Here is a 12,563-nt window from a genome sequence, read left to right as displayed (position 1 = left end):
TTTGTGAAGTGTGTGAAGTCTGGCAATGTGATTGTTACCTCTGGCTCCAAAGGAAGGAATAGACTGACAGCAAGTTACTGGTATGTCTGAAACAGAGGAAAAAATATGTCAAACAAAGAATGTTGGACAGATTCTGTTTATCCATTGGAAGTATTCCGGACATTATATGATATTCCAAACTTCTAATTGTCCAAGAACAGTATTTTGAGCCTCAAATTTGCAAACCTCACAAGTAATTTCCATTCAAAATCAAGGTAGTTGCTTTAAAAAAATGTTATATAAAAGAAGGTATAGCTAATAAAGCTCATGAAATTGCTTAAGTTACCATTCTTTTCCATCTTGTTGCTGAATACCTAAATTACATTTTACAGTTCCTTACATATTATAAGGATTAGTAGTATAATTTTTCCAAATGGTAACCTCAACATCAGTTAATCCACAGATTAAGGATCCGGTGCCTCGTGGCCCCTGCCAGGACTCTTGGAACTGATACAGTCTTGAGAGTAGTTGGTGTTAGATAAACCATAATGTCTTTAGTGCCTGTACAGAAATGTGTGTGCTCAGGCTACCGAACAAGCAAAATTGTGTCTCCATCTCATTTGTACAAAATGACATCTATCATTGCTGGTTAACACTTCTATTTGTGCACTGTGACCCTTTCAGAGGCAAAAGAAAAAATACACTTGTTCAACACTGAGTCTTCTTTTACCACCTGATATGAAAAGAACTCTATTTGCTCCATTAAAATATGGTTAAATAGCAGGACCTGGAATGCAATGAATTGAAGAGACTGAATGCTAGATGCTAATTAGATGCACATATAAATAAATTTAACTGCTTCAGTTATCAATACCCTGATGCTGCTTATACTTCACTAGTTCACTGTCCTATTTATATACCAAAGTACACTTATGTTCAGTAGTGTCTATAGTGGTATTTGTTTAATAGGTATTTTACTTAATGTCAGACTGCTGATCACCTAAACTTTCAAGGGCTGGGAAGAACAATAACTGTGAAGAAGTACACATAACACCTCATAAGACAGGCTCTGCTACTCCAGGATACAAGTGAGAACCCCCATACAACTGATTCAAAAAATTGTTGCAAAAAACTATAAACTACCAAACCTGAAATATCTAAGCAGTTAGTTTGGGAACCGCTGTATTAACAAGATGACTAACAAGATGACCCATGTGACCAATATTATCATGTGACTGGTGTTGTTTATTGCTTTGTTTAGATTTTTAATCCCCCAATTTTTAAGACAGCTTCATGACTGAGGGACATGTTGTGCACACTAGGAAATGGCAGTACCATAGCCCCAGATCTTTACCTGCACATTTTCAAGATTGGCACTTTCTCTTACGTCCAGGTATGCAGAAAGCAGCAACCCTCAGATTCCTAACAGCCTCTTACTGGTTGACATCACTGCACGTAAGCAAAATCCTTTAATGTTATTTTAGTGATCAGTGTGTTCCAAGAAAAGGATAAGGGTACTAAGTAAGTAAAGGCCAGGACACATTTTGCAGCATAGTTCTCTGCAGTTACCACTTGGTCCCTGAGCTTCTCTACTGCAATTTTTTAGAACTATCAAAGAGTTTATATCTCAATTTTTCCAATGCATCTTTTCCCAGTATTTTGTTTGAAAAAATTAGGAGCACTTTTAAAAAAGTGAATTTGAGACATGAGTTCAAACTGTGTCTAACTTAGATGGAAAACAACACCTGCAAAACCCTAAAACTTTGCTACCTCAAATCCAGTGAGATAGAAACAGCTGTGAAATTTCAGTGCAATACCTTGCACATTTTACTTGTTAACATTTTTTTCCCTACTGGATATGAATCAATAAGCATGAGTTAGGCTATCACCATTCAAAGGTAATACTTCTGCGCTAGATGTGCAGCTCCTGGGTCTAATGACAGGGACCTAGAGAGGCACATTTTAATGAACAACTGTCATATTCCCTTCTTACTTTACTTTCTGGCAATTTCCGTGCTTATGGGCTTGTTGAGACTGTGGAGACAACTTTGGAGTGGGAAATTCCAAAATTCTTTTGATTGAAGATTTAATTGGATTCATTAGTTACCACTGAGCTTTTAAATTATTTTCTTGTTTGTCAAATGTTCTGTATTATATGTGCAGTTAAAAAAAGTCTAAAAAGCATATTCTGTAAATTTGAAGGAATACAAACATTTCTCCTTTAGGAACTAAGTTAGGTCATGGGATGTGAAAAAGCTGTTGAATAGTCACAGCTTTTCATCTGCAATGATCTGGGTTGGATGTTAAAGGTTTTGTATCCTATTAACAACCTCCTGAGCTAACCAGCCCCTTAAATGTGATTACAAGGATCAAACATCTAAGACCTTCAAAAGGGGTTACGGAGCTCTTTTGATCAACTAAAGAAAATATCTGGCAAAGCTCAGGGTTGCTTTAGAGAAAACTATGCATTCAACAAATAACATGCTTTTGGACATCCTTCATAATTCATTATGGTAGATGGTATTTATGATCAAAAGAATACTGAGATAGATGTAGATGAACTCTGTGGTGGTTTTCCTAGAGGATATTTACTCAGGTGTGGCAGGAAGTACCGCTTCTCTGTAATAAACACCAAAGGGGAGGAGTTCCTTATATTTGCTACAGGCTGTGCTTGGTTAAGCAGCCAGAGAGGTCAAAAAGCACTTCCCCAGAGAGGTAAGTTCTTTAATTCTTATAGTGGTGGTCTTATGCTAGTTAAGCATGCTTGTTTATTTTCTTATGTTATCATTTATATAACTCCTGATCTTTTTGTGTATCACTTGCTATTTGCATATGTACCTTATCAGCCACCAAAACAACTCCTCTTGAGTAGAATACTATTAAAAGATCAATTATAAAGAGAAAAATAGATGAAAAACAGGAACAAATGTTTTAGGTCCCAAAAACTCTCTATTGCTGAACTCTGCCCAGGATTTGGAGCCTAGCAGCCAAGGACCTCCTTTTGCAGGGAGGGTCCACCATGTCCTGCCTATCTGCATCCTGATTTTATTTGGATGTAGCATGATCTTTCACAATATATAAAATATTATTTTAAGCGAATTATAGCCTTAATTTGGTGCCTTAATCACAAGGACATCTTCCCCCTCCTTTTTTTTTTTTTTTTTTTTTTTTTTTTTTTTTTTTTTTTTTTTTTGTTATCAGAAGTCTCTAAGAATGTAGAAGTCTGAATGTTTCTGGAGTAAAAGAGGTCTATTATACTTATGTATGTTTCGGGTCTATTACATTTTAAGAATGAAGAGTAAGACATTCTAAAAGCAGCTCCCTAATGTGATCTAATGTTGAAGATGCTTTGAAAGGTTGTCTGTTCATACTGCTTCCATATTTGTCACATAATAATTTAAAAAGTTTTCAGACTTGCACCCACAATGCTTCTAATGAAGGTAAAAACCATGTTGAAAGACAAGGATAAACTCTGAAATAATCTAATCTCAATCTGTTAAGAAGAGAGGGTAGTATACATGCTGTCTTGTGGCATCAAGCAAATTTAACCTATACCGGGTACAGCTGGAAATGATCACACTTCATTTATCTTTTAATATATATATCTGGATATTGTCAATACATAATATTTGTCCTTAATTTTTTTCAAATTTACTTTGGGGCAGAGAAAGCATATACCCACATTTACTCTAGAACCTTGAAATCTCATCTGAAAGGTATTCTAAATAAAAGCAAAGCAGTACTTTTTTGGGAAAAGAAGGGGTAACAGCCAAGAAAGGTTGAGATGGAAAAAGAACAGAAGGAGTGAAAATAAAGGCAAAGGAGGAATGCGGCTGGGCTGCATGACACTGACTGTCATGGAATCATTTCATGACTAAATTTTCCAGCACCATCAGTGTCCATTTGACACACAGATTCCCCAAGGGCATAAATTCCCTGCTTGCTTCAACATTGCTAGTTCTACAGGCCTTGGACATTGGTCTTTAAACAACTGCTTTAAACTTGGATCCTTTCTGCAGCAATGGGCTGCCACTACTTACGTATTGTTCAGGATTACCTAAATGAAACAGATACAAGTTTTTTGGAGTTTCATAGTTGACCTGAAAAATTAATTAATGCCAAAACCATAATGTGTTCAATACTTCAAGTGGTTTATCTGAGCCCTATCATCGGGTTTTGCTTTTGAGGTCCCTTTGACAGAGGGAGGGCTCATAGAGAATTTTAGGTCTTCAGAGCTAAAGGATGGTAGCGTGGGCACACAGTGAGAGTTAGATGAGGTGGGCAGCAGTGGCATTAAGACAGCACTGCTAGAAGTAGATGGGAACATATCAGCTAATCAGTGATGTTACTGTCTTTTCTGATTCCCATGATTGTGTCTAAACACTTCTCAGCTACTTGTTCCAGGTCTTGGATGCATGCAAGCTCTTTCTAGAAGAGCTATGAATATCCATCACTCCTTTTTGCACCTGAATTTCCACTGAGAGGCTTGTACCCTTTTTCTGATGGCACACTCTGGCCAAGCTTCTGCATGATCAGAGGATTAGACTGTTATGATTCTGCATATGAATTGCCATCCACTAGACACACAGCCAAAAGGCAGCGGAGTGCCAGGCACTCCCACGCACAATTGAAAGCAATGAGAGCTTTGCTCGGGGAGGAGGAGCTACCTGGTGTCTACTCTCCTTTTGAGAAAGATGTAAAACATAGCTCTGAAACTGTTCCCCTCGTGCCAGACCTGTCTGAAAACAAAAGCCAGGTTCAAATATTATCAGAAAAATGAAAGGACACAAACTCAAGAGAACAGACATAGTCTCTGATGGAGGTACATAGTCCCCAGTGCTGATAGAGTTTGGCTGCTTCTTTCCAGTGAATTTGTCTGGGATCTTGCAAAGAAAACCTAAGAAGCATAACTAAAGCTTGGTTCATGTACCACATAGCAGCTGTACTTATAAAATTCATCCATTCCCAAATTTTGAGTACTTTGTCTTGCAAATTCACCCTGCTATTACGTTATTGCACTTATGTTGTGCTGTTGCGGCACGGTCACCTCTCTGCAACAGGTACTAGCGTGAGCTCGGGGTGTGCACCAGATGTGAATTATTTTTAGAGCGCCAGGTAGGTCCATTAGGTTTCCTCAGGGCATCACAGCCATGGGCAGCCCCAAGGGCACGAGCGCAGCTCTCCCGTGCCAGGCCAGCAGCCTCCGCCCGGCGCCGTGTAATCCCCGCGGGGCGGATCAGGGTGCGGGGCTGCGGCCCGGCTCTGGAGGCGGCCGGCCCGGGATCCCCGTGGCCGCGGCCGGCCCGGCTGCGCGCCCAGCGGCCGCCGCTGTCCCGCCGGGAGGGAGCCTGGGCCGCCCCGGCGCCCCCGCCGCGCCCTGCCCGGGGCGGGCCGAGCCCTGCCGGCTTTGCCGGCGCCTGCGGGGGATTAGCGGGGCAAAGCGCTCATCCGCCGCTGACCCCGAGGCGGGACCGCAGCCGGGCCGGGGCCGTCCGCAGGAGGAGGAGGGCGAAGCCGAGGCACGGCGGCCGGCGGTGGCGCGGCCCCTGCCCCCTCGGCGGGGCTGGCTCTGCGGGGACCGGAGGTTTCGCTGCGGGTAATCCCCGGCCGGGAGCGGCGGGCAGGGCAGCAGGGCGAGTCCCGGCACCGGTGCCGGACAGGGGGCTCTCCGCGGAGCTGCGCTGCCCGGCGGCCACGCCTCGCCGAGGGGCTTCGGGGCGGCCCCCGCGGGACGGTGGCCCGGCCCCCGGGGGGTGGCGCGGGCCGGGCCGGGCCGGTGCCTCCCGTCGCAGCCCCGGAGCTGAGGGGACGGGCGCTGCCGGCACCGGGGCGTGTGCGGGTTAGCTCTGGCGGTCTCTCGTTCAGATAACTTGTGCTTGTTTACACTTTTTCTTTTTTTTTCTCCCCTCCGTTTTCTAGGGTTTTTTGTTTGTTTGTTTATTTTTGGTTTTTTGTTTGTGGTTTGATTGGTTGGTTTTTTTCCCCTTGTGAGTGAGTTTCTGGATAAGAAACGCGTGCGGAGTAGTCGGGAGGGATGCCCGGCCCGCGCGGTGCCGCGGTGAGGCAGCGGGGCGCTCCCGGAGCCGGGCACAGCGCTGCCCGCCCGAGGGACCCGCGGGGCTGTGGCGTGGCCGTGGCTCGGCAGGACTCGTGTGCAGTCCTGCCGTGCCCACTGAACACTCACAACCCGTAACTTCTTCGGCTAACGCTAGGTGCTAGCAAGTTTGCTTGTTGTCTGCAATGCCTTCCTTATCTTGCTATCAAGTTACTGTATCGCCTTAATTTCAAGCCCTGACAAAGCTCATTGATACAGCAGCTAAATTAAGTTTGAGTTGCCACCTTTCTGTTGTTAGAAGTTCTGAGAAATACCGAGTGAGTGAGATCACACCATATTGGTTTTTATGGCTTCATAAAGTTTTACTGTGTTAAAATAGGAAAATTAAGTGATGCTTTAGCTTTGAAAACCATTATTTGCTAATATATTGATCTGTGTTTAGTCACTGAAAAATTATCCTCATCATTTGCAGTGCCTCTCTTCTAGGAGCCACAAAATTGGCTGGGTATAATTCAGTTCATGGATTGCTAATGTCAATTCATTACTTCTGGTAGCACAAAGTGCAAATACAATTGGACAATTCCCCCTACCATTATTAATCTTCTTTCATTATTGTAATGCCCCTGCAAAAATATTGTCTGTTGGGTAACAATTGCCACAAAAATCTTTAGCTATCATTTGTTTTCAAAACATCAGAGCTTTTAAAATGGACCAGAGTAATTAAATTTAGCGTTTTGTTTCCTTGTTCTTTTCATACCCTTTTTCTTTAACTAAGGATTGGCTTTTAAAAAGGTTTGGGTTCTGTACTTGTATCATGTTTAAACTCTGAAGGATTGCAATCTAGTGGGTAGCCCCTATACATGAGAATAGATTGAATGCTTACAGCCCTCGCTGATTCTTTAACCTGCTGCTTAAAAATCCCCTCCTCCAATGGGGTTACCGTAGAACTGTAAGCCTCAGCATGCAGTGTGACGTTCACTGTTGTGGCGCATGGCAGGGAATGGATGGAAACCAAGGTGGAACCTAGCACTGAAGTAGATCCCTGGCATCTGTGCCCTCTGAGAACATTAGAGAGCGAAGAGCTGGAGCCTCCTGCGAGTTCAGTCTGCAGCAAGTCAAAATGTCAAGATCAGCTGAATAATAATCCACAGATGAAATGTCAGTGTGGACACCCAATATGCATTTATCAATAGCGGGAGATCAGGTACTGATACCACACAGTGCTGCTTCTCTACTGCTTGTAGAAGTTTTACAAAGGTCAAGGAGTCCAGAGGCATCAAATGTCTCTCAAAGCTGTTTTGCTTTGTTGGGAAAGTTGTCACTGGATAACAGTCACCAAAGAAAAAAAAGTGTTTTTTAGAAACAGAAGAAGCAGTTACCCAGCCTTTTAGAGAGTGAACATTAAGAAGTGGCCTCAAAACCCAATCAATTTCTTCCATCAACAGCCCTAAGATTGATGTATGTACTTTGAATTGTGCCCAGGAGATATATTGCCTAAATTAATCACCACTCCTTGCCTCCAAATGCTTTACATAACCATTTATTCCTGCATTTACAATAATTTAAGGTTTGGGTGCTGGATTCAAAGTTTGCTTGGCACGGTCATTGCATGGTGCTTGCCTTGTTTGTACATCAGCAGACAATATCCAAGTCTCCTGACAGCTTTCGGATGTGGCTGGCTTGCAGTTTTCCTGGCTGTAGTGTGGAGCTGATACTCATTTTTTTCAGTTGCCAAGCTAAAACTCTTTATTTCCAGCATTTAAGTAGATAGAATTAATTTACCTTAACATGTCTGGATCTGAAGCAGTGTAACAGGGCTCCTGTTGTAGGCAATGGAAACTTAGCCAGTAGAATTAACAGGCTCTCTTCTGCTAAGATAAATGCTAACCAGGTGAGGTGAATCAAATTTTTATTTCTTTGACTGTAATGGAATTATAGCATCTAACTTAGGTTCCAATAGGTGTATTCTACACATCAGCTTAGGTGAAGCCTACCTAAATTGATGTCTTATGTCTTTCTTACTGGTGTAAGCACACAACAGCAAAAGACTTGGACTGACTGTTAGAGAAGGTTGTTGATTGTTATTCTTCATCTACCATAGCTGGGACTAAAGAGATCTTTTTTCCCTCTGGAAGGTTTCTTGCAGATGAGAAGGACAGTTGAAAGCAATAGGGAATATATAGAGTAGAAAGTAGTAAGCAAATTGATGTGCAGTTGAAGAGGATAATTTGTCTAGACATATGGAAAGTACAAAAATTATGTAATTATGCAAATCTGTTGTTTTAAAGTGAAATTACAATGCTAAGTGCATTCAGCTTTTGACAAATGAAGTAAAAAAACCCAAACAAACAACAGCTTGCAAACCTCTAAACACGTGTCTTTAACTAATGGCCAAACTAGATAATCTGCTCACACCAAGCTTAGATTTGAGTATAGTTCCCATTCAGATATAGATTGCATCACTGTTGAAATCAGAGGCCACATATTTCCCCAGAACTGAATGGGAGTGATATTTGAATTTCCAGAGCAAAACTTACTCTTTGAATGATGGCTAAGATAATATACTGTATAAAAGAGTCATTATAACTCTAGCTGAGAATCTAAGCTGCAGTCCATGGTCTTAGTTGAATTATCAAATTATTTATCCAGAAATTACTAGGTGCTAGTACAATGAAGGGCATATTGTAGCCTCATGCTTTTTGGCTTGTTGTGAGAATTCTGTGTGGCAGCCTTTAACTTTCTTATTAAGTACTTGTCAGTGTGGCATAACTCATGAAATAAGAAGAAATGTGTTTTGGGATTTGATTGTGCCATTGCATTTGAAGGCCCCACTGTGCCTTGTGATCAGTGCCAGACCAAAGAACTTCCAAATTAGATATTGAATAAAGCAATAAAGGGGGTGAAAAAGTGAGGTGAGATGGAGTTTTTTATTTGATAAAACAAGCTGTCTATTTTCATTTGTTTTGTTTTTGTTAGGGTGATTACTTTTCTGGCATCCATTAGGCAAGAGGTTGAAGTTTCACAGTCTGAAGGAATGCATTGTGTCAACTTCAGAGAGGTAATAGACATGATATGCCATGTGTGCCAGTGTTCTTGGCGCCTGACATCTGCCAGTTGTGACATACAGGAAGATGTCTGGAACATTTCAGGGTAGGATGTGTGCAGGACCTGTCTGGTTAAACATAAGGAATGTTTACAATGTGAAGGAGAGAGGGATGGGAGCAAATAAACCAGAAGACAACCACAGTAGGTGTGTTTTGAACTGAACCAATGAGGTCCTGGTTCCAGTTTTCAAGACCAGAAAGTTGTGGTAGCCAGGAGACAAGGTGCTGATGGGAACCTAAAGGCTGCATTCACTGTAGTTAAATGTGAATAGATGTCTGCTTTGCTAATCCTGTAGGCTCCCTGTGTGGAGGAAGGTGAGTGACATGAGGCAAGGAGATTTCATTTTATTAGCTCTTTATGGAGGAAATGGGTATGCTTTCATTCAAGTGAGATGAAGGTCTATCCAGAAACTGTTCGGGGGGGAAGTTTATTAGAAAGTTGCACAGTTAGGTGGTATGAAACAGTGGTGAAAATATTGGATTAACATATAATATTCTGTGTGAAATTCAGGCTCCATTGTGCTTTCACCCCAGCTGGCAGAAACAAAACCAATTGCTTATTCCCATGTGACTGTGTTGTCTCTAGTGCTCTGTGGCCTTGACTAAAAAGCCCTCCACAGGGCAATTGGTTTGTGTCTGAAGCTTTGGGTGTGATAAATGTACTTCACTGAGTTGCCTCGGCAGCAGTGAGATAGTCCAGAGGAGGTATACTAGGTTCTTTAGCACGCTTCCCCTTCTCTCTCCAAACTGACTAGATACTGAAAATGATGGAGAATGCAATGGTCTGTCAACACAGCTGCTGAACAGGGCATCTCTGGGGATCGGGGATATCTCTAATATTTGGCCTGAAGTCTGCTGTACCAGGTGCAAATGTTTGATGTGAAGCAAAAAGTCATATAGGAATGGCGCAAAAGAATTCTCACCCACTTTGTTCTTATAACTGGCACCAGATCCCCCTCTCAGATTAAAAAAAAACACCAACCAACAAACCAAAAAAATCCCCAAATCTTGTTTTGTTGGAACTCCCAATCTATTTTTTCCTTGCCTTGAATATCCTGAATTTAATTGCTGTGTCATTCTGTTTGCCTCTCTCAAACTTACAGGACAATGTACTCTGTGATTTTAACTTTGTTTCATGAACTTATTAAGAACTATAACTAACATGACACAGAGGGGCTCAATCCCCTTTTGCCTAGGTCAGTCTATCATGTGAATTCATATATGCACCATTCAAGCTGTGAGGTTTTGTTATTTATAACCTATAACTCTTAATTTACACACCTCCAAGAAAAACCAAAAAAAGTAAAACCTAGCTGAGGGTAAGAGACTGCTGATTCCTTCTCCTCTGTCATGGTACAAGTGTTCCCTTTATCAGACCAAGTAGCAGGAAGGCCTCAGCAGTCCAGCTCCTGTTGGATTTGCTTCTAAAGGTTTTTGGGTAAGCTGATATTTTATACCTTCCAGCTTGGAGGTTTGGCCTAAACCATTTTTTATAAGTGAGCAGATTCTGGGGAAACTGCAACAGGAAAGATGACAGGAGACAGTTTTGCCAGTGATAATGGTGTGTAATGCTCATAATGGCTCTTAAACTCTTTCAGGCCACCTGTCTGCCTACTTGGTGCTCTTGCTTTGACTTACTGGCACTGTGCCCAGCATCCATCAGGCCTCACTAGCAGGTTAGCCAAAATCTAAGCGAAAGCTGAGTGAACTGTCACATTGAACACTCCAGAAGTATTTTTAAAAGTTCATTTTTCCTAGGGGTTGAAGGGTACATTCCCAGCTTAGAGGTTTAGATCAAGTTATAAATTGTGCTGTCTTTTAAGTAAATTTTTAATGGTGAAGGGTATGATAAATTATCCAGTTGGTTGGGCATCCAGACATATTCCAGGAGCAGTCCAATTTATTGCTGAAATATGAGGTTAAATCATTATCAGCTTTGACAACTTCACTGAGATGTAATAAAACATTATCCATCATCCAGAACAGAACACTTGAAATCATTCTATTTAATATATTTTTAATAATAAAATTGAAAAATAAACAATTTATCTGCAATGACTTGTTCTTAAACTTGGTGAAAGTGAGGAAACATGGTATTCATTATAATTTATTCAAGTTATCATTTTGAAGCTGTAACTCAAAGGAAAGAATAAGGGGGATTTTTTTTCTGGAATAGCACTCTTAAATTATTGAACTAAATATGACAGCTAGTGAATGCATATTTTTTTAAGTATGTGGTGACTTTTTTTAAGACTAGATGATGTGCAACTGTTGTGATTTTCAAAAGAAAACAAAAGCACATTGCAATTTCTCTAGCACTTTTTCTCTGGTAGCCAAATAGTACTTGCAGGATCATGTTTCCTTAGCCCTTTAACAGTTCTCATTGTACCAGTCTCTGCAGACAAATAAGCAATTGATACTGGGAGTCAATGAATTTCAGCTTCATTCTGTCAATGTATAGGGAGTTAATGGAGCCTGGGAGGCTGTCTGAAGCACCAGGTTGGAATGTTGCTTCTTGGAGTGTTCTGCTTAGTGTAAAATATCCCTGCAGCAGGGTGGTGCTTTGCTTATTTGAAGATTCAAAGTATCAGAGTTCCCAGCTTGGCTCTGGTGCAGTCTAAGTATGTGAAGCTGTTCTTTTAGTTCCTGTGTCAGAAGTGCTCGTCTTCGAAAGGGAAGAAATAAATCTTCCTTTCTTCAGCGCTGCATATCTCCTACTGCCTGGGTCAGAAACTGCTGTGTTTTCTTGTAATGTAAGACACAGCGGCTCTAGATTTAGATGAAAAATTACATATTCTGTAGAAAATAGCCTATATGTAGACAGACTTCAATATGGTTTGGATGCCTCAGTTCTTATAAAGGCATCTATTGATACCTTTTTACTTTTTTTCCTCTTATAAAAAAAAATCACTAGTTACAGGTTTAGTAGTATCGAGTAAGATCTTTAACAAATAGTTAGCCTCTAATTAAAAAACCAAAGCTTAGATAGAGAAAATTTGAAATGCTATCATTATTGAAACCCTCAAAGCAAGGGTTTGAGATTATGAATCCTCATCCCTTTATCATCCCAAATTTAGTTATTGTTTTGTGTAGTCCCCTAATTACAGCAGAGTGCAGAAGCTAATTACAAAGCTTTTTTGCATGAAGTGAGTAAAAAACGCCAACAGAATTATTGTACTTGAGCACTACTTTAAAGGCAAAGATAAAGAAAGTTGTGACTCATTTGTGTTCTTTTCTGGGGGAAGAAGTGGCTTTACCTGAATATGGTGAAGCTCCCAAAGCATGGGTAAAGACTAGGCATAAGGTGATGCCTTAGGACACTGACTGTAGTCTCTTCCTGAGTTGAGTCTTTTTGAATCCCGTGGGACAGGAGAAAGAAGCAAATTTTGAATCTTGAATGGAAAGCTGAGAATACACTTATTACA

General features: G+C 41.2%; 1 protein-coding gene across 11 annotated transcripts in view; it reads left to right on the top strand.

Moving 5' to 3' along the window:
* Positions 1-12,563, top strand: part of MYO3A (myosin IIIA) — a 137,947-nt gene that overhangs the window by 16,993 nt on the left and 108,391 nt on the right. For 2 of the 11 annotated variants that reach the window (XM_038127682.1, XM_038127681.1), the window contains exons 1-2: positions 3,211-5,575; positions 7,032-7,238. The exons of 2 other annotated variants lie outside the window; for them this stretch is intronic. In XM_038127682.1, coding sequence (XP_037983610.1) covers positions 7,191-7,238 — 48 coding nt within the window. In that variant the 5' untranslated portion in view covers positions 3,211-5,575; positions 7,032-7,190. Of the gene's footprint in view, positions 1-2,350; positions 2,695-3,206; positions 5,576-7,031; positions 7,239-10,736; positions 10,815-12,563 lie in introns of those variants that run through there. 7 more of the 11 variants (XM_038127687.1, XM_038127695.1, XM_038127684.1 and 4 more) reach the window with 7 other exon arrangements.

This window comes from Motacilla alba, chromosome 2 (genome assembly GCF_015832195.1).
Source record: "Motacilla alba alba isolate MOTALB_02 chromosome 2, Motacilla_alba_V1.0_pri, whole genome shotgun sequence".
Lineage (NCBI taxonomy): Eukaryota > Metazoa > Chordata > Aves > Passeriformes > Motacillidae > Motacilla > Motacilla alba.
Note: the sequence above shows the minus strand (reverse complement) of the source record. Positions and strands in the feature narration are given on the sequence as shown.